Source organism: Podarcis pityusensis (assembly GCF_964106645.2).
Source record: "Podarcis pityusensis genome assembly, chromosome: 9".
Classification (NCBI taxonomy): domain Eukaryota; kingdom Metazoa; phylum Chordata; class Lepidosauria; order Squamata; family Lacertidae; genus Podarcis; species Podarcis pityusensis.
Genome location: NC_138034.1, coordinates 26,846,064 through 26,866,204, shown reverse-complemented (window position 1 = coordinate 26,866,204; position 20,141 = coordinate 26,846,064). Strand labels below are relative to the sequence as shown.

Here is a 20,141-nt window from a genome sequence, read left to right as displayed (position 1 = left end):
TGACAAGGGGAGGCGGGGTCACGGCACCCGCGTCCTCACCGCCCTTCCTATTGGACGCGGGGGTCCACCCTTCCGCGTCTTGTTCCCGGCTGCCTATTGGCCACAGGCACTTTCAGACACGCCCTCTGGCTCGCTTCGGTTCCCTTACGCCAGTCCGGCCTCTTTCCTGGTCCTCATTGGCTCTTCGTCGAACTCTACCGCCGCCCGCGCTCCAATGGTTTCGTCCCTTGATGAGTCTTGGCGCTCATTGGCCAGCTGAGGACGTCGCTCTCAGCTGGTTTCGCACCCACCCCCAACCCCCGGCTTGTTTGCTGGGCTCCTCAGTCAGGCCTTGGGCTGCTGCCGCTGCTGCTTGTGGACCTTTTTACCTTCTTTCCTCCGTGGTTCGGTCGGGCCTTTCCCATGGACTGCGCCGGTGGAAGTTGAGCGGGGAGCTGCTTCTTCCTCACCGTGCAGCGGCGCAGGTGCGGGTGGAGCGGGGCCGCGCGGGGCGTGGTGGGCTGCGAGGGGAAGGGGACGCGGGAGGGTCAGGCGCTGTCAGCTGTAGGGAGCGCAATGACTGGCTTCGGGAGGGGCCGCGGAGGGAAAGCGCCGGCCAGCGGCCTCGGGCGAGCAGGGACACCGCCGAGAAGCTTGGGGAAAGTTGGGCGAAACCTTCTAGGAAGCCACTTGGTCATTCATGGCTAAGCCACAAATTTATTTCAGGCTGCGGAGTTTGTAAAGCTAAGCAGGGTCCGGTATGGTTTCAGATTGGATGGGGAACCGCGTGTTGAGATTCCTGGGTTGGACTGGATGACCCTTGGAGTTTTTTCCAACTCTACAATTCTATGATTCCATATACTGCTATCAAGGTGGGGGAAGCTGCGCCTCTTTCAATCCTAATATTTCATTTACTCTTGCATGTCGTATCAGCTTGCATTTGGGAATAATTTAGTCAGAGGTATTTTTATTTTTTTTAGCAGAGGTTTTTCTTTTTCTTTGACTATTGGTGTCCCAGAATAATGATAAATGTATCTGAGTAACAGACCAGTTCATTGAAAATGTATGCTTACTGTTTCAGATTTCCCTGTGAGCCAACCATAATCATGAGCCCTTCGCAATGGGACTTTCCTGTGGAACTATGCTGCCGTCCTATGGCCTTCGTTACACTCACGGGTTTGGATGTAGTGTATAATGCTGTTCATCGGGCAGTTTGGGACGCCTTTTGTGCAAACAGGAGAGCGGACAGAGTACCAATTTCTTTCAAAGTACTCCCTGGGGATCATGAATATCCTAAATGTAGGACAAAGGTATTGCTTTTCGTTTTATGTTTGAAAGTAAAGGATTATGTCTTGATTGTAAAATATATTTAATATTCATTATTTGCTATTTGCAGTGATTCTTGTAATTCTTTGTAAAATAAGTTTTCCACTTGAAGGTTAATTGAATGCTGGAATCAGCATAGCTAAAGGGATAATTTCAAAAGGAAGCATATAATTGTAGCTTAAATCTAAAAACTGAGTTATTATATAGGCTAGAAGCCTTATTCTGTATGTGACACAAACCAAACTTGAGACTATTTTAGGAATAAATTGACAGTTCTCACAATGGAGGGATTTAGAAAGTGGAGTCACCCAAGAATCCATATTGAGACTTCTGTTTTTAACCCGTCCATTCATAGTCTGAGTTAGGGGTGAACAGTGAAACAAACAAAAAAATTGTGAGGCACTCCAAAACATTCTTTCCAGACTGGGTGAATGGGCAATAAAATGGCGAAAGCAATTCACTGTAAGTGAGTATAAAGTGATATACACTAAGGGAGGGGAAGTCCTGATTTCCTATATATGCTAGTTGGGTCTGACCTGACTGACCTGGAGCAAAGTCTTGGGGTTTTAGTGGATAGCTCTATGAAGATGTTGTTTCATTGTGCAGTAGCTGTTAAAACGGGAATATCACATTAGGAATCATTAGGAAACAGATTGGAAATTAAAAAACCAATATTATAATACCATTGTACAAATCTTTGTTGAGGCCACACTTGGAACGCTATCCACTGTTCTGTCCCCTCACCCCAAGAAGGAAATTGTAGAGTTGCAAAACAATTTGGAAAAGTGCTACCAAAATGATCAAGGGGTTTGAGCAATTCCCCTGTGAGGAAAAGTTACAACATTTGTGCCTTTCTAATTCAGGGGGGAAATGGGAATGATAGAGGTGTATAAGATTATCCATGGTGCAGAGAATGTGGTTTGGGAGAATCTCCCTCCTTTATGATACTAGAATCCAGGACCTTGGAAGATTCAGAATGGGCAAAAGAAAGTGCTTCGCTCAAATGCATAGGAATATGTCACCCTCACCCCAAGATGTGATGGGCACCAACTTTAAAGAGAGATTAGGCAAATTCATGGAGGATAGGACTATCATCAGCTTCTGGCCATAATAGCTATTCTCTGCCACCAAAGTCGGAATCTTTTAATATCAGGTGCTGGGAGGTGCAGGTGGGTAGAACACAGTTGTGTTCATGTCCTGTTTGCAAGGCTTCCCATAGGCATCTGGTTGGCCATTGTGAGAACAAGATGCTAGAGTAGACTGTGATTCTTGCTTTCTTACAGTGAAGCATGTTTACGTAGAAAGTCCTCCTAAGTATAATGAAACTTTCCCCTAAGTGTGTTCTGCTCTAGGCAGTAAGGTTGTGATTAGTGTAGAGAAGAGAAAGGTTTGATCCTTTATTGTACTTCTGGTAGCCGTGATTGAGAAGGTCATGGGGTAAAGCAGAATGTTTAAGTCCTGGCGTAAATATATCAGTCACCCAAAGTTGTGTAAGAACAGAGAGAGCAGCTCACCTTGTTTGTCAATGCTTGCAGAGAACAACGTATGAATGGTACATTCCAAAAGGAATCTTGAAGACTGGCTGGATGAACAAACATCTGAACTTGGTGCCTGCACTTGTTGTGGTGTTTTATGAACTGGACTGGGATGAGCCCCAGTGGAAAGAAAAACAGTCAGAGTGTGCTACTAGAGTTGAAATTGTCAGGTATAATTTCAAAAGATTTCTTAGGTATTAGCTTAGTAATGGCTTAATGCAAACATATTTGGGAAAAGTCATCATTCACAAGCTCCTTTCTTCCTCTTTCAAGACAGATAAGCTGGGTGAAGTCATTGGGGCTTACTTCTGAGTGTAGAATTACACTGTAAGTTACATATGTAAGGATGCTTTTACAACAGAAGTGTAACCATAGCCTAGATTTAACTTAATGAGTTCCACTAGTGCAGTGGTTCCCAAACTGTGCTCCGTGGAGCACTTGGTCTCCCTGAAGCATCTTCAAGTGCTTAGCAAATAAATAAATACACTCCTTTGGCATAAAGGCAACAGTAGTACTCCATGACAAATTTCTCTCCTGAAAAGTGCTCTGCAACTGAAAAAGTTTGGGAACTAATGGAAGCCAGTGCAAGGACCTCTGCAAGGACAACAGGGTTTTCTCTTTCTCTTCCCCCTGCCTCCCCCCACCCAGTTGGTTACATGAAAGGGGTCATCATTCTGACTGGCAAGCTGAAATGCTTGTGCTGACAGAATGATTGCTGTTGCACTATGTTGAATTCATCCCCATGTTTGAAATGCTACTTTTTAAAAAAGCACACATACCATCTTAGTTTACTTAGTTTACACCTTTGGGAAATCTAACATAAGTGGAAAGAGAGAAAGCCTGCTGCTGAGCTCTATTGCTTTCTTTAAAACAAAAACAGAAAGCCTCCTTTTAGTTAAGATTGTGCTAAATGTTTGGTTTGACTTCACCCCCAGAGGCACACTTCATTGTCTCTTGAGACATGCAACATTTATTACTAAATGTATTTTGCAGTATGTATGGTCTAAAGGCTTGCATGCTTACCATCTTCAGTTTGATGTTATTTATTGTTCTTACAGGCAGAGTTTGCAGGGAAGAAACACAAAAGTTGCTGTGGTTTTGATTCAGAAGAAAACACCGTTACCTCCAGGTGAAGTGCAATTGAAAGCTAAAATGATCAGATTTGAAATAAATTAACACAGTAATCTGAAGTTGTGAAATACCTGTTTTTCAATAGAAGGCAGAAATGTGTTCCATAAAGAAAGCGGGGCGGAGGGGGGGGGACTTGGTATTACTGTAGGTTGAATGTTTTTCAGTAGCAGTTATTTTATTTATTTATAAACATTTTCATATACCATTGTATCATAGAAATATATCACAGCGGTTTACAACAATATCAAAACACACAATAAAATAAAAACAAGTTAAAAGCAAAAGAATTAAAAGCATACTGTATATCTGTCTTAACCCTTGGCTGGAGACAGATGACAGAGCTGAGACTGGTTTGAAAGCCTTTTATGGGGTGTATAGTCATATCCCACTTTTCTCTCTGGTAACTAGGTTTTCTAGGTTCCTTTTTATTTGTGTTAAAAGCCTTTCACGCTGTCCTTACGGTGCAGGTTGACGTTCTTTTAGGAATCTAGTGCACCACGGGTTTGGATATATTGTAATCAACTGCAACAGCAGTGTTGTTCCTGTAGGTCTCACGGTCTTTGTCTTTTCTTCCAGCTCAGAAAAAAATTAACTCCACACTTGGTTCAAAGGGGAACCATTCATCTTATATGTTGTAGTGCACAATGAACTCACTTGCATGTCATGTAAACTATGGTTAATAGTGTACCGAGAATGTGACAATCTGTCGCCCTTTGACAGATTTTCAGAAAGTAGATGGTTCAGCATTTTTAAATTTTTATTTTAGGAGAAGACGTTATTGCTTCTGAAAGGGCAGCGGCTTTATGCAATGCTTGTGACCTCTCTGGAAAGTCGCTGTTTGTTTTGCCACATACTGATCACCTTGTAGGTTATATTATAAGGTAAGTAAATTATGTGAGAGCAGGCTTTTCTTTAGTTATTTTTTTACCATGGCCGAAATCATCCTCGTGCTTGCTTGAGAGTCATATTGCACTCAGTGGATCTTGCTTCTGAGCAGTGGTGACTGGTACCTATTGAGGCTGGTGGGGAAGAAGGCAGAGAACCCAACAGTAGATGGAGCCAGAGGCAATGAAACACAGAGCAAATGCATTTTAGTTTCATCTGCATCCTTCCTGCTGAGTTCTGCAAGGGCAACACTGAGACTAAGGAGGAAGAAACTGTCAAGCAATGCTACCCTGTGGACTGGTTGCAGTTGAAAAGACAGGCAAGTGAGGCTGGCTGAGGGCAGACTGAGTTTGGTGAGGTAGTGCCCAGTTTGCCCTAATAGAACAGCCTCTGCTGTTTCTGAGCAATTATAAGGCTAGTTTTTAGAAAATAAGCATTCTTAAAACTTCTCTACAATTTAACACATTTTCTTTCAAGTGTGTTAAATCTCCACCAAGTGTGTTTACATCGACATTTTATGGAACTCTTGAATACACCCATTATCTTTTTTTAAAAAAAAATAATTTTTATTAACCGACCAATCAAATCAAATCAAATCACATCACATAAATTCTGAATTACAAAGCCGAATTTTAAATTTTTGTTGAGGGGACCCATATTTCAAGATCTGAAGGGGGATTCTGATCATCTTCTTGCTACTGCGTTAATGTCCAAATCAGTCCAAATAAAGTTCATAATTCTATCCAGTCTTATCTTGCTGTTTCCACATATAATCTTGTTCGTATATTTTTTCTTTTTTTCTTTATGATCTCTTCTGATAATCTCCTTAAGCAGATAAACACCAATTATATCCTGTGTGGATTTTTCCGTTCATCCAATCCTCGTATCGAGATGGTTTCCATATATCATCACTTTCATAAATAACATCGCTCTTTCCATCATTAATCTCAGGATCTGTCGTTCTTAAGTCCCACTGAGGAGTCACTCACAATATAAAAACATCTATTTTCCTCCTCCCAGACTCAAGTCCTCCGACAGAGCTGGCCATCATGGCGACGGTATTTTTAACTGCGTCATTCCAAAGCTCTTAAACTTTCCACGCTTTTCTTAAAACATGCTTTGGTTAGAAAATTCATCTCCGCACAGTCGTAAATCCACAGCTTAAGTCATTAAAATGGCATTTCTGACTTGTGAGGGGGGGGGGATTCTTATTTAATCACATAAAGGAAAGAAAGGAAAGTTTTTCCCCCTCCCCCATCCAGTCCCTTTGCCATACCGAGTCTTGGCATATCTTCTCATGATTGATTCTTGTTCCTCCGACTCGTCTTGTTTATCAGAGAACTCTTCAGTTAGCAGTCTTTACTCCCCCTCCTTCCTTGAAATATGTGCATTCGCTTCTTCCTAATTATTCCTTTTGAAGTTCTTGCAGCTAGCGGCGCGGGTCAGAGACAGCGTCCAGGAGCACCGAAATCCACAGGAGGGCATTCTGCCTAGTGCCCCCATCCCCACAAATTCGGGGGTGGTATAGGGCACAGCAGGCAAAGGCAGCCCCCCCCCCCACAATCCTGGGGGGGTAGGGAGGCTATTTACTCCCATCACAGCCTCCTAATTACCTCCTGTGGGTCGGAGAGATGTTATTGTCAGCCATCTTCCGATGCGCCCCTAGTGGCCCCTCTGAATACACCCATTATCTACATGTTACGTATTTCTGTTGAAACGTAATGAATCCACCACCATTTTATTTCTGGAAAAGCTGTGTGCTCCTGTTACATGCTGCTGATATACATAAGCTTTAAGTTTTATGGGAGAGAAATTAGGGTGAACGTGTTTGAAGCAAGGCAGCTAGTTATTGATATAGTGAAGTATTAAGACTCTTACTTCATTTTAAAGCAGTTGACCTTTTCTTTCATAGGTTAGAGAATGCCTTCTATGAACACGCACAGACATACTACTATACAGAAATCCGCAGGGTGAAATCTCATAAAGAATACCTGAACAAAACAACACATCAGGTATAACTAGCAACTTTATTAAACTAGTTGGGCTACCGGTGCTGAAGAATTTAGAAGCACCATTGCTGCAAATCCTGTTTTCATTGGTAGTTTTAAGAATATTTTATTTATACATATTTTATTTGTAAACTTATTTATAAATAAGTTTATTTTAGAATAGACTTATACTTGCCAAGTCACTGTTGTATTGCTTTGTGCTATTATCATTCCTGTTAGACATTTGCACAATATTGCCATTACAGCCTGTCACTTTGGGAACCTGTCTTTCACTCTGTAGGCGTGGAAAAGCAGAAGGTGGTGTGTGTGTGTGAGAGAGAGAGAGAGGGGGGGGGGGGAAATATTGTTACTTATTTATTTCTTACACTTCTACTAAAAGTATGTAGTGGCATATACCATAATGTTACAACCATATATTCTATAAGAATACAGACCATTTCTAAAATCACACCAGAATGCAAAACAAATCAAAATGCAACTTTAGCAGTAGCAAGAATAAAGCAACTTATATGTTAAAACCACCATTAATAACACTAGGTGTTACGCATTTAAAAGCAAGCCAAATCAGTATCCTTAATTTATGATGGAATAAATTGATATGGTATTCTTAGAGTTTGGTATTAATCTGCATTAGTGTTGCCTAAAGCGCCATGTTGATGGCTTTAAAACTAATACCACCTTTTGAAAATATTGTACGTTGGTTGTGTTGCAGCTTCTGTTTGTTAGACACCAATTCAAAATAGGATTCTTCAGTGAATTGAAGCAAGACACACAGAATGCTCTAAAGTAAGTACTTGTATGCAGAGGCTGGAATCATGGGATGCTCCGACCTCCCCCAGTCTAGAAAGAGAGGCATATCTTCCATTTGTGGGTGGGATGAGAGACAAAGGAGTGGAGAGCACCTTTCTACTGCCATTTGTAAAACGATTTATTGCAATTCTCCATGAGTAAATATGCACTGCAGCATTTTACGAAGTATATTTAATATATTTCCTCTGAAGTAACTTTATTCAAGAGGAGAGGCAACACTAACCCCTTTAATTCCAAAAGGACTCTGGGCCTCGATGTTGTGGTCCAAAGAAAAGAAAAGCAATACGTTTGAGGCTCACTAATTTATTTATTCTACAACAAGTGAACAACTTCTAACTTTAAAATTTCTTACTTAGAAATTACAGAACTGCATATAATCTTGTACATGAACTGAGAGCTCATGAAACAAACATATTGGAAATCAAGACTATGGCAGGATTTATAAACTACAAGGTAATGACTATTGATTTAACTTGGCCCTTCTTAGGACATTTTGTAGCAAAAGTTCCTGTTCTGAGTGATTTAAGGACAAGGAACACTTCTTAGCTGAATATCCTAAATGGATGTGAGAAGGCAGTATAGGCAGAATGAGTAAGGTAAAGCTATGTTCCTACAGACCTTAATGACCTTTCTTCATGCTCTTTGTATAAAGTATAGAGGCAAAGTGTAATTGGTCCTCAACATAGTCATAAAAAGTTATATCTAGTAAATGGACAGAGGACGGATACGTTGGGTCATGAAGGACGGCACTGAAATTGCAGAGGGTACAGTTTGTGCAATGATGAATAAGTAACAAGACCAGAAATCATAATCCTTTCTTAAAATATTGCCCATGGTTTTGTGTTATCCTGGAGGCTAGAAAAGCTAAAAATGGTGAAATCTTGCATTTATTTATTTGATTTTATTATATTGAATTCTTCTATACTGAATCACATGAAGTATATGGATTAAAACATCTTTCTACGTTTAACTTTTAAGTTCCATCCCCCCCATTCAACTTATTCTTCTTTCAGATTCAAGTAATTGAAAAGTTTTGGTAGAGAGTATTCATCCCAAGTTTTCATGTTAACATGGGAAAGCACCTGTGAGAACAACATTCTCCTATAAATGCAGATAGGTTTCTCATCAAATTCTTTCTGAGGCGGAGTCTGTTGCCCATTGCTGTCCTTGGCATCTTTGCGATGATTTGAGGTTACTTCCTGTGAATAACTGGAATTTGTGCTTCTATTACATTTTGACTTTTCATTTTTACTGTCTATGGGGAAAAATGAAATGGTCTGAAAGGGCAGAGAGGAACATAGTTAATATAAAACTAATGTGTGTTGTACTGTTACTGTTCACCTACAACAACTGTATTCTGTTGTAGTTGTCAATCTGGTATACCATTGAAAAATATTTTAATCAAAGTGTTCTAATTTCAAATCTTTTCAGATTTGTCGCCTCTGTTTTCAACATAATACACCGCTGGATGCAATTGCACAGTTCAGAAAACACATAGATTTGTGCAAGAAGAAAATAGGGAGTGCTGAATTGGCTTTTGAGCATGCTGCCTGGATGTCAAAACAGTATGTTTTTACTTAGTAATTTTACTACTGTGATTAGTGAATAGGTGAGCTTATTCAAGCTGCACAGTGTTGCTTTTGGTTTGCAAGTTATTACATAAACCTTATGACATTCCACATCAGTTATAGCTGTAGCTCCAGGAGAAAGGTTGCAATTACACCCATTATACAGATGAAGAACCTGAGGCTTAAATGACTTGCCTCAAGCTACTGGGATGTGAACCAAAGTGACTGGTGCAAGCCTCAAATTCTTTTGCGCTCGTTACCTAGATTTCAGTGTTTTTCTGTTCCAGACCTGTTTCAGAGAAGAAATGGGGAACATGTTCAGGGCTACACTAGAAATAAATATATAGCAAGCCAGAGAATGTCCACCAACTTCCATATTCTGTTAACAAGTAACCATCTGCATGCACCTATCGTACATGTAGTAGATAGTAAGCATTGCAGATGTTAATCACATGCATAATTCTGATTTTATTTTTTGGCCCAGTGGGATCATTAGAAAGTTGGAAACAAATATAGAAATCATGAGAGTTGAGACCTGTAGTGATATATTTGGTGGGTTCCTTAATTTTAAAATTATTTTGGTTTGAGGCAAAGTATGCCCTGGGTTTTCAGACTTTCTATTTCTCATGGCTATATAGGAAAATTTTGGATTCTTTCCTTAAATTAAGATTCTTGGGGTCCTGGAAATAGGTCAGGATTTTGTGTGGCCCATGAGTTAGTTGCCTGTTGCTACTCTGCTTAATCCTTCTGAAAAATCTGAAGTGTCTGGTTCTGCAGATGTGTGTGTGATTTTCCCCCCTTTTTGTTTTAAACAGATTCCAAGCTTTTGGAGATTTGTTTGATGAAGCTATTAAACTAGGACTGACAGCTATTCAAACTCAGAATCCTGGTTTCTATTACCAGCAGGCAGCATATTATGCACAAGAACGGAAGCAATTGGCCAATAGTCTCTGTAATCATGAGGTAAGTCACAGGCTGCCTTACATTTGCTTATGCTCCTTTTTGAGACCATATTCTTACAAGATTTTCTGCAAGAAGTGACTATAGCTTTTAGGGTTTTTTTAAATACTGACTTCTAGATAGCTGGGCTGACTCATTTGTGTGAATGGTGTTACCATGCACTGATCAGTTACAGTGGTGTGCAAAAAGCTGATTCCTGTTCATTCCTATGTGTGATTCCAGTGCAGCAAAGAATCCACATGGGCTGCTATAAAACCATACCTGCGGCACAAAGGTTATAAAAATTAACCAAAAGTAAGGCTGAAAACAGAACTTATTTTGATTTCTCAGTGAATTTCAGGTAAAGGTAGCATGAATAATAAGATTTTTGGTTTAGCAAGTTGGTATTTTTAAACTAATGAGTCCACACTCAGAGTCATAAACTTGTAGAATTGGGTCACTAGGATCATCTAGTCCAACCCCCTGTAATTCAGTAATCTTTTGCCCAACGTGGGGCTCAAGAGTCTTATGCTCTACTGACTGAGGTATCTTAGATCCTGTAATCTCTTCTGTAAGCTTACTTTTATAAGCCCATAACTTTTGGTCAAGTGGTTTATGTTTACTTATAGACATATATACACACAGAGATTAAAAAAACTTGGTTTGTGTATGGCAAATGCATGTGTTGTATAGTCTAAATAATGCACACCTTTTAGAATCCTAGTGTATGTCGGCACTCTTACTCAGTTATAGGTTTCTAGGCAACTCTATTTGGGCACAGACTCTAATGATAGGTCATGCTACATTAATATGGTAAAGGGACCCCTGACCATTAGGTCCAGTTGTGGCCGACTCTGGGGTTGCGGTGCTCATCTCGCTTTATTGGCCGAGGGAGCCGACGTACAGCTTCCGGGTCATGGGGCCAGCATGACTAAGCCACTTCTGGCGAGCCAGAGCAGTGCACGGAAATACCATTTACCTTCCCACTGGAGCAGTACCTATTTATCTACTTGCACTTTGGCGTGCTTTCAAACTGCTAGGTTGGCAGGAGCAGGAGCAGCGGGAGCTCACCCCGTCGCGGGGATTCAAACCACCAACCTTCTGATTGGCAAGTCCTAGGCTCTGGTTTAACCCACAGCGCCACCCACATCACTTATTAATATGATGGAATGCCCATAAAAGTGTTCATTTAAAATTATGTGGAAAAAATAAGAAAAAAGAACTTTAAATAGCAGTGCTGTAGTCTTCAAACATAATTCAGAACTCTGGGGGTGTTCAGGTCTCCCTCTATTAGTTAGATCATGCAAAACATAAACATTTTTACTCCTCTAATAGTTAGCTCTACAGAAGCCATAATTAAGTTTGCACACATGCACAGTCCTGCGCCCAAATATATGTGCATGAATTTCATTGAATTCAAGAGTCTTAAGCAGGTATATGTAGGTTCAGTGTAGTTCCTTTATGTACCAACAAGCATTTTTCTGTTTCCATCCTCTGTGCCAATACAGGTTTGGATGTGGTTTTGCTTCTTCTATAATCACGTACATTTTGGAAGTCTTTCCCTTCCTACCCCCAGCATTCGGTTGTGTATTTTATTATCACACTGTGTCATAACCTTTAACAATATAGTTAAGGCTCTCTTTGCTTAATTTGCAGTCTTCCGTAATATATCCCAATCCAGATCCACTGGAAACTCAAACTGGAATGCTTGACTTCTACGGACAAAGACCATGGAGGCAGGGAATACTAAGTAAATATCTTTTTTCAGTTTCTTGCCTACAGAACATAAACAAAAAGCAATCTTAGTTAACAAACATTTATCCTAATGTGTGTATATTTCAAATTGTGTTCCTGAGAGCCTTAGATATCCTGCCAAGCATATTGGGGAAACTTCTATGACAGGAGTAAGGAACCTGTTACTCCCCAGATGATGTTGGTTCATTCACCATTCTGGCTGCTACTGCTGGAAATCATAGTCCAACCACATCTGGAGGGCGGCAGGTTTTCTATCTCTGCACTATGAGAAGACTGGTAATGCTAGCTGAGCTCCTCTGACTGACAGCTTCCCTGCTGCTACTGATCTTATCCTTCAGTGCCCAGGTGTGTACTTGCAGCTCATCCAGGGCAGTGATAAGGCTCAACAGACTTAACCTATGTCTCAAGTGACTCAAATATAGCCTAAGACATATCCTATATACTGCAATACATGACAGACATGATGAAGTTCATCAAGGCATATCAGTTCAGGAATGGTTCCACAGAGTAGTAACGTGTTCCATGGAAGCTTGTACCGTAATAAATTGGTTAATCTTTAAAGTGGTACTAGACTAGAGGAAACATATGGGCTTGTATATTTCTGTTCATGCGGAGATCTATTACCTCTGTTGAAATGAATGAGGCAGCCTATGCTTGGAAAAGCAACTTCAGTTTGTTAAAGCCCATACAGAGATTTGGAATGGGATGACAGTGAACTAAGCCTGTGGTTTTAAACATTCCATTCAAAGGCTTAGAATGAGTTTACCAGATAAATGCAAACCCTCTCATTGTGAGATATAAGGCTTGTGTCATTATTAGTAGCCTCTATAATAGCAAAAATTAAATAAGTGTTGCTTTTCTGGTATCATTCTTTTTATGGGCTGTTGCCAAGAAACCACAGATTGTGAGGTTTTGGCTTTGTTGCTAAGAGCAGTAATTTTCCTAGTAGGCTGACTTAGACCATAGCACTTAAAGGTGCTTTAGTTTTTAGTATGTTTAATTATTTCAGCCTACCTTTTAAAACAGCCTACTTAAAAGAACAAAGAATACACCTGAGTTCTAAAACATTCCTTCTCCTAAGAAACAGAGCAGTGTTTAGAATCTGAACATTCTTGAACTGGAACTAGGCTTGTAACAAAAGAATGTACAGTAGTTCATTAAGATGGATTTTTCATTGTCATATGCAGGCTTTGATCTCAATGATCCCGAAAAGGAGAAAGTGGGAATTTTGGCTCTGCAACTGAAAGAGAGAAAGGTTCTTCACTCTGTAAGTCACATTTCAATAGTATTTGTAGGTTGTCATTGTAAGGGCAAATATAACTTTAACAATACTTTTTATTAGGAGCTAATAATCACCTTGCTGAGTAATGCAGTTGCCCAATTCAAGAAGTACAAATGTCCAAGAATGAAAAGTCACTTGAGTAAGTATAATATTCCTAACTAATGTTTAATAAAACACATTTTACAGTTTTTAATACTGTAAATAATATAATTTTTTTCAGTGGTTCAGATGGGTGAAGAATATTACGATACTAAAGATTACACCAAAGCTTTGAAGTAAGTACGATTTTTATAAATGCCACTGCATGATTTTAGGTATTTATTTTTTAATTTTTGTTTAGTAATTTAATTGAAAATTGGAAAACTTTTTTCAGCAGTGTATAGAAGAGGGTTGTGAGCAGGTCAGTTTGAAAGTTATTGAGCATGAATCTGTCATAAACTGTAACAGGACAGGTTATCTTGGCATAGCTTCAGTGAGCTCAGATATTGCAGGTGGTATGCAACTAGACAGTTCCACTAGCACAAGGAGTTTTGGCTGTGCAGCAGAACTTTCTCTTTCCTCTGTGTGCCTCTTAAATATATTTGGGGGGTTTCTCAAATCATCTGCAGATTTAGGGGACATGTGAGGAGAGGAGAGGGAGGGAAAGTTCCTTTGCACAGTCCAAAGTCCTTCTGCTAGTAAACTGTTTAGCTGGATGCTCTGTGGCTATAATTCAGTATGTACAAGTATAATAGCTGATAAATTTTGTTGTTTTTTTTATAACTGTTTCTAGAGGAAATAACTTGGAAATCTGAAGGTATAGGGGAAATACTCAGTTTCTAAAAATGCGTTAACATAATGGCAGTACTAACCAAATTTGCTATTTTCATAGTGGTTTTCCCTAGGACACGTGTTTTTATTGCCTTAACTCAGTAGAGTGCTACTGAGTTGCAAATATTTTGTGACTGATATTTCAGTAACAATATTTGTCAAGTAAATTATTGAATGTCTTTTTGAGTACAGCATTTAATCCTTGTTAAAGGTGAAATCCTAGGGTGGGTATGCTGTGGAAGGTTTTAGAATTCAGCAACAGCCCTCTTTTACCAGCATCTCTTGAGATACACCAGCAGGAAGTCAGAAATATATCAATAGAATGGCCTACTGATGTATCATACCTAACTGCCAGAAAACTCTGTTAGAGCAGGAAGAAAAATAGAGCATTGCTAGGGGAGAAATAGACTGATGCCATAGTCTGCACCCTCTCAGATACTGCTCCTAGACACTGCACTGCCATGATGGGTTTATTTTCCCTATGCGGGGCTCACGTGTCTTTGACATACTCCCCTGTAGTTAGTGTGTGCCGGCAGTTTTTCCATGAGCACTGGAGGAGTAACCAGTGGGATTTCTCCATTCTGTGCTCAGCTTAATATTTCAGTTCAGCTATTAGAACAAACCTCCAAGTTACTTTTGCGGCATGTAAAATTAACCTTATGTACTACTTTAGCTTTGTTTGCTAAGCAGAAGTCAAAGATGTGAAATCGGATCCCAGTTGTCATAGGGAACTGAAAATGTTCAGATTAATTTCCCCCCTAGAAACATCACAAAGCTTATTTGATCAGGTGTATCTTCTATTTGACTTCTGTGTTATTTTTATATGAACTGTCAGATTCATTTGCTTAGTTAAATTCTCTTTTAACCCTTTTCCAGGCTGCTAGATTATGTTTTATGTGACTATCGTAGTGAAGGATGGTGGACTCTTCTTACTTCTATACTGACCACAGCTCTTAAATGTTCCTATCTCATGGCACAAATAAAAGATTACCTTACATACTCATTAGAGCTTCTGGGAAGGGGTAAGGAAGTGCACTTCATTTCTGTCTTCTTCTTTTTAACTATTTTGATTTGAATGTTTATTAGTGCAAACATGGGCAGATGAATGACATTTGTGCTCTGCCTAAAAGGGTTGTTGTATCTTTAAGAGACCCCTTCTTTGTTGTTTTGCTTCAAATGTGGTTAGACAATCTAGGGCCAAGGAGTTCTCTGTTCAAATCCCAACTACATTAAGAAATTCCCTGAGTTACCTTGGATTGTTCAGTAACTCTCAGCCTAATATATATATGTGTGCATGGAAGGTGGGCACACATCTTGCTCTGAGATCTTTGTTGGATTGGGATAGAAATGCAACAAATATGCTGAACCTTCTTTGGAGCTGGTTGCAAGAACTAGACCTTGATTTTGAGTATGAAGATAGCTGAGGAATGTTAAAGCATTTGCAGGTATTGCAGGCAGTAACTCTTCATTATAAATTGAAGGTGGGGTATTATTATTATTATTATTATTATTATTATTATTATTATTCCTTTTTTCCTAATTTGTTTTTGTATTTTCCATCAGCGTCTACTTTGAAAGAAGATCAAAAATCTCGGATAGAAAAGAATCTGATCAAAGTTCTCATGGTCAGTAGGTAGAATCCAACTTCTTTGAGACAATCTCCAAAAATGTAAATGTTTTACATATAGAACTGATATTCTTGTTTTGGATTCAGAATGAGAATCCAGATCCAGAACCTGAATGCGATACGGCTTCTGTGAAAGCTGCCCAGAAGTTGTGGACTGACCGAGTTTCTCTGGCAGGAAGTAATATCTTTACAATAGAAGTGCAAGACTTTATTCCATTTGGTATGTATCAAAGCTATTGAAAATAAAAAAGTAATGTTTTGTGCACCTGTTGGAAAAATGAAAGTGCACGCTTCAATTCTGTAAACATCCATATTTCATTTCTGAAAGTTATATTTTTGATAGTTTACAGATTTTGCTAGATTTGGAAGTAGGGACTTGATACATTGCATTGATATATTTATGCAGAAACCTGCACTAAAAAGTTAAGCATATACACTTTAGATTTCAGGTAAAAATTTCAACTGCAAAATGTTTGTGTGGTATGTCACGTTCATTCCAGTTGCCACAGGGAACTGTATCAAATCATTTTTTAAAATCGCACAGATGCATAGCACACACAAAAAACTTGCACCTTGTCAGAACTTTTGCAGGCTTCATCTCATCAGAATGATTACTATGCCTGTAAATTTAATCCAATGCTGCCAAAAAGAAACTTAAGTTAAAAGCATTTTCCTATTGTAGTCAAGGGAGAATCTATCCAATGCTTTGGGAAATATGGTGATGTGAACCTCCACTTTGAATTCATGGTGAAACATGATGTTGGGCTGAGCTGAGGCATATTTTATTTTTTCTGTGCACACCCTAATATATAATAGATATATTATGATACATCTTGTTCATAGCTGTCAACTTACAGATTTGAAAATAAGGGACCAGCAGCCTTGAAAATAAGGGACCAGCAGCCAAAATAAGGGACCTGCAGCCTCACCTGTTCCAGGCACTCCAGTCTTCCTGTCCTCCTGGTCAAACTCATGCTGGTAGCTTCGAGAACACTGTCCAACCAACTTTGGAACCAGAGGTTCAACTGAATAGAATCTGAATCACGTGCACCACAAGGCCTATGCAGCCTCAACTTAAGATGGCTCCCCGGCCTGGCTTTGCACTGCAAAGTTTGCAGCAGCACATGCAACAAAATGGCGTCCAGCATTCAAAACGCCCCTCAGCTTGCATTAACTAGCCACACACAAGGCATGCAAGCTCCACCCCCAGTCGTTCTTAGACTTCTTATTGGGTGAGCAACACAGTCAAGCAACACAGTTGGAGCCTCCCTCCTCCCTGGCCAGCAGGGAGGGAGGGAGAGGAGCTGCTTCCTTTGAAATTTAAGGGACATCATTTAAGGGACATGCATCAGTAAGGGACAGCAGCGGGACATGGCGCTGGAATAAGGGACTGTCCCTTCAAATAAGGGACACTTGACAGCTATGATCTTGTTTGTATTTGATTGAAGATAAGCGAACGCAGTAGAAAATCAGAATCAGCTCTGCCTACTGCATATCTGCTTGGATTGCAGCTAGAGAATCTCACTTCAAGTGTTCCATGTCTTTAGCTAGGGCAAGAAAGAAAAGAAGACCCCACTTAACTGAATAGCTCATCTACCATTGTTCTTCTGTGAACTATGACAGTCATACTTAATGCTGTGTTTCTTGTCTTTTGTTTTTGCTCCAAACTCTAGTGCAGTGCAAAGCCAAGTTTCTTGCTCCAAGTTTTCATGTTGATACACCAGTTCAGTTTGACATATGCTTGAAAGCTGATTGTCCACATCCTATCCGGTTTTCTAAGCTGTGTGTTAGCTTCAATAATCAGGTAATTTAAAAAACAACAAAACTTGCATTGTTTTTGAGGAAGGTTAATACCTTCTTGATGGGCAGTGGATAAGATTTGCTTTCTTCTAACCATTTTAATACTACAAAATATCAGTACTTCCTTTTCCACTTATTTTTTTTCTTTTTTAGAATCTGCATCTTTATTTCTGTATAGGTAGTGATCCCTGTAAGTACGGAACTGATTTAATGGTGGTTCCAACAATATCAGGAGGGCACCGTGTTGGCTATCCCAAGTAACCAGTTAAACTACTTTGAGTGCAATCCTGTTTGTCTGTACTTGGAAGCAAGCCCCATTGAGTTCACTGGGATGCACCCTCTAGTACAGTGGTGTAAAGGTAAAGGTACCCCTGCCCGTACGGGCCAGTCGTGTCCGACTCTAGGGTTGTGCGCCCATCTCACTTAAGAGGCCGGGGACCAGCCCTGTCTGGAGACACTTCCGGGTCACGTGGCCAGCATGATGAAGCTGCTCTGGCGAGCCAGCACCAGCGCAGCACATGGAAACGCCGTTTACCTTCCCGCTATAAAGTGGTACCTATTGATCTACCGTATTTTTCGCCCTATAGGACGCACCAGCCCATAGGACGCACCTAGTTTTTTGGGGGGGAAATCAAGGGGGAAAATTTTATTTCCCCCCCAGGTTTGCGCAGCCATCCCCAAGCTAGAAGAGGGAGATGGAGCGCTCCGTCTCCCTCTTCTGCCTTCAGGGACAGCTTGCCCCGCTGTCCCCCGAGTTTGTGGGGCTGGCGGGCGGAGAAGCAAGCTTGCTTCTTCTCCCCCCACCCCGCAGCCTCGAAATCAGGTCGGGGAATAGCGGGGTGGCGGCGCTCCACCTCCCCGCTATCCCCCGAGCTTGTGGGGCTGGCGGGGGGGAGAAGCAAGCTTGCTTCTCCCCCCCCGCCAGCCTCCAGATCAGGTCAGGGGATAACGGGGTGGCGGCGCTCCGCCTCCCCGCTATCCCCCGAGCTTCTGGGGCTGGCGGGGGGGGGAGAAGCAAGCTTGCTTCTCCCCCCCTGCCAGCCTCCAGATCAGGTCGGGGGATAACGGGGTGGCGGCGCTCCGCCTCCCCGCTATCCCCCGAGCTTGTGGGGCTGGCAGGGGGGAGAAGCAAGCTTGCTTCTCCCCCCCCGCCAGCCTCCAGATCAGGCCGGGGAATAGCGGGGTGGCAGCGCTGCGCCTCCCCGCTGTCCCCCGAGCTTTTGGGCTGCAGGCTGCGCACCGACCCCTCTCGCTCTCCAGGCTTCAGCGAAAGCCTGCATTCGCCCCATAGGACGCACACACATTTCCCCTTCATTTTTGGAGGGGAAATAGTGCGTCCTATAGGGCGAAAAATACGGTACTTGCACTTAGGGGTGCTTTTGAACTGCTAGGTGGGCAGGAGCTGGGACCGAACGACGGGAGCTCACCCTGCCGCGGGGATTCGAACCGCCGACCATACGATCGGCAAGTCCTAGGCGCTGAGGTTTTACCCACAGCGCCACCCGCGTCCCAGTACAGTGGTACCTCGGGTTAAGTACTTAATTAGTTCCGGAGATCCGTTCTTAACCCGAAACTTTTCTTAACCTGAGGTACCACTTTAGCTAATGGGGCCTCCCACTGCTGCCATGCTGCCGGAGCACAATATTTGTTCTCATCCTGAAGCAAAGTTCTTAACCCGAGGTACTATTTCTGGGTTAGCGGAGTCTGTAACCTGAAGCGTATGTAACCCGAGGTACCACTGTACCTGGGATTGCTGTATAAATTACAAATCTTTCCTTGAACTTTTCTCATCTTAAATAGCTTCAAAATGCAATTGATAGTTGTTTTAAAACATACAGTCGTACTTTGGTTTTTGAACAGCTTAGTTCTCGAACGTTTTGGCTCCTGAATGCCGCAAACCCGGAAGTGAGTGTTCCGGTTTGCGAACTATTTTTAGAAGCCGAACGTCCGATGCAACTTCCACGGCTTCTGATTGGCTGCAGGAGCTTCCTGCAGCCAATCAGAAGCTGTGCTTTGGTTTTCAAACATTTTGGAAGTCAAACATACTTCCAGAACTGATTCCGTTCGACTTCCAAGGTATGACTGTATACATCTGTGAGTATTTTCTGCTGCTGCTTTGAAATGAAGTGCATAGTATGTGTAACTTTTATTTAGCTCTAAAAGGGTTGGGGGGCAAAACAGTAATCCCAGCAAATGAGATTTGGTACATTATTCTGCTCTTGTAGTGGTGCTGGTTTTGAAAACCTGCCCAATTTTTAAAAAAAATTTTTGGCTATAGGAATACAACCAATATTGTGTGGTGGAAGAAGCCTATCAAAAAAGTGACATGGAACCACCCAGCCAGGGGACATTGTGTCTTATCCCTGGTAAGACAAAGAAGTTCACTTTCAAATTTGTGGCAAAAACTGAGGATGTGGGAAAGAAGATTGAGGTAAGCCCTTAACTAATATTCAAAATAATACATTAAAAAGCTCAGTGACAGGTTGATTATAATTCAGGAATTTGTTAACACCAGCAGACTAATCCAAGGGAGTACTGTTTTACTAAACAGGAGACAGAATTAGATGCCCAAGGCCTTTGCACTAGTAGAACATTTTGAGCTGTGCTGCGGCACTGCACCAGATGGGACTCTGCAGGGCATTGCATTATTCAGAAGGCGAAAATTGCAGCATTAGTAGAAAGGGG

The 20,141-nt window shown here is 41.2% G+C and overlaps 1 protein-coding gene across 3 annotated transcripts in view; it reads left to right on the top strand.

Moving 5' to 3' along the window:
- Positions 1-281: 281 nt before the first annotated feature.
- Positions 282-20,141, top strand: part of TRAPPC11 (trafficking protein particle complex subunit 11) — a 73,735-nt gene continuing 53,875 nt past the window's right edge. For 2 of the 3 annotated variants that reach the window (XR_013990369.1, XM_081020469.1), the window contains exons 1-19: positions 282-464; positions 1,061-1,289; positions 2,841-3,010; positions 3,899-3,969; positions 4,738-4,852; positions 6,769-6,868; positions 7,578-7,651; positions 8,032-8,128; positions 9,107-9,240; positions 10,059-10,206; positions 11,839-11,932; positions 13,125-13,204; positions 13,280-13,358; positions 13,440-13,494; positions 14,906-15,051; positions 15,593-15,654; positions 15,744-15,876; positions 17,330-17,460; positions 19,735-19,887. Coding sequence is in view for 2 of the 3 variants with exons in the window: in XM_081020469.1 (XP_080876595.1) it covers positions 1,086-1,289; positions 2,841-3,010; positions 3,899-3,969; positions 4,738-4,852; positions 6,769-6,868; positions 7,578-7,651; positions 8,032-8,128; positions 9,107-9,240; positions 10,059-10,206; positions 11,839-11,932; positions 13,125-13,204; positions 13,280-13,358; positions 13,440-13,494; positions 14,906-15,051; positions 15,593-15,654; positions 15,744-15,876; positions 17,330-17,460; positions 19,735-19,887 (2,046 nt within the window). In the remaining variant the exon portion in view is untranslated. The remainder of the gene's footprint in view (positions 465-1,060; positions 1,290-2,840; positions 3,011-3,898; positions 3,970-4,737; positions 4,853-6,768; positions 6,869-7,577; positions 7,652-8,031; positions 8,129-9,106; positions 9,241-10,058; positions 10,207-11,838; positions 11,933-13,124; positions 13,205-13,279; positions 13,359-13,439; positions 13,495-14,905; positions 15,052-15,592; positions 15,655-15,743; positions 15,877-17,329; positions 17,461-19,734; positions 19,888-20,141) is intronic. The other variant, XM_081020468.1, reaches the window with a different exon arrangement.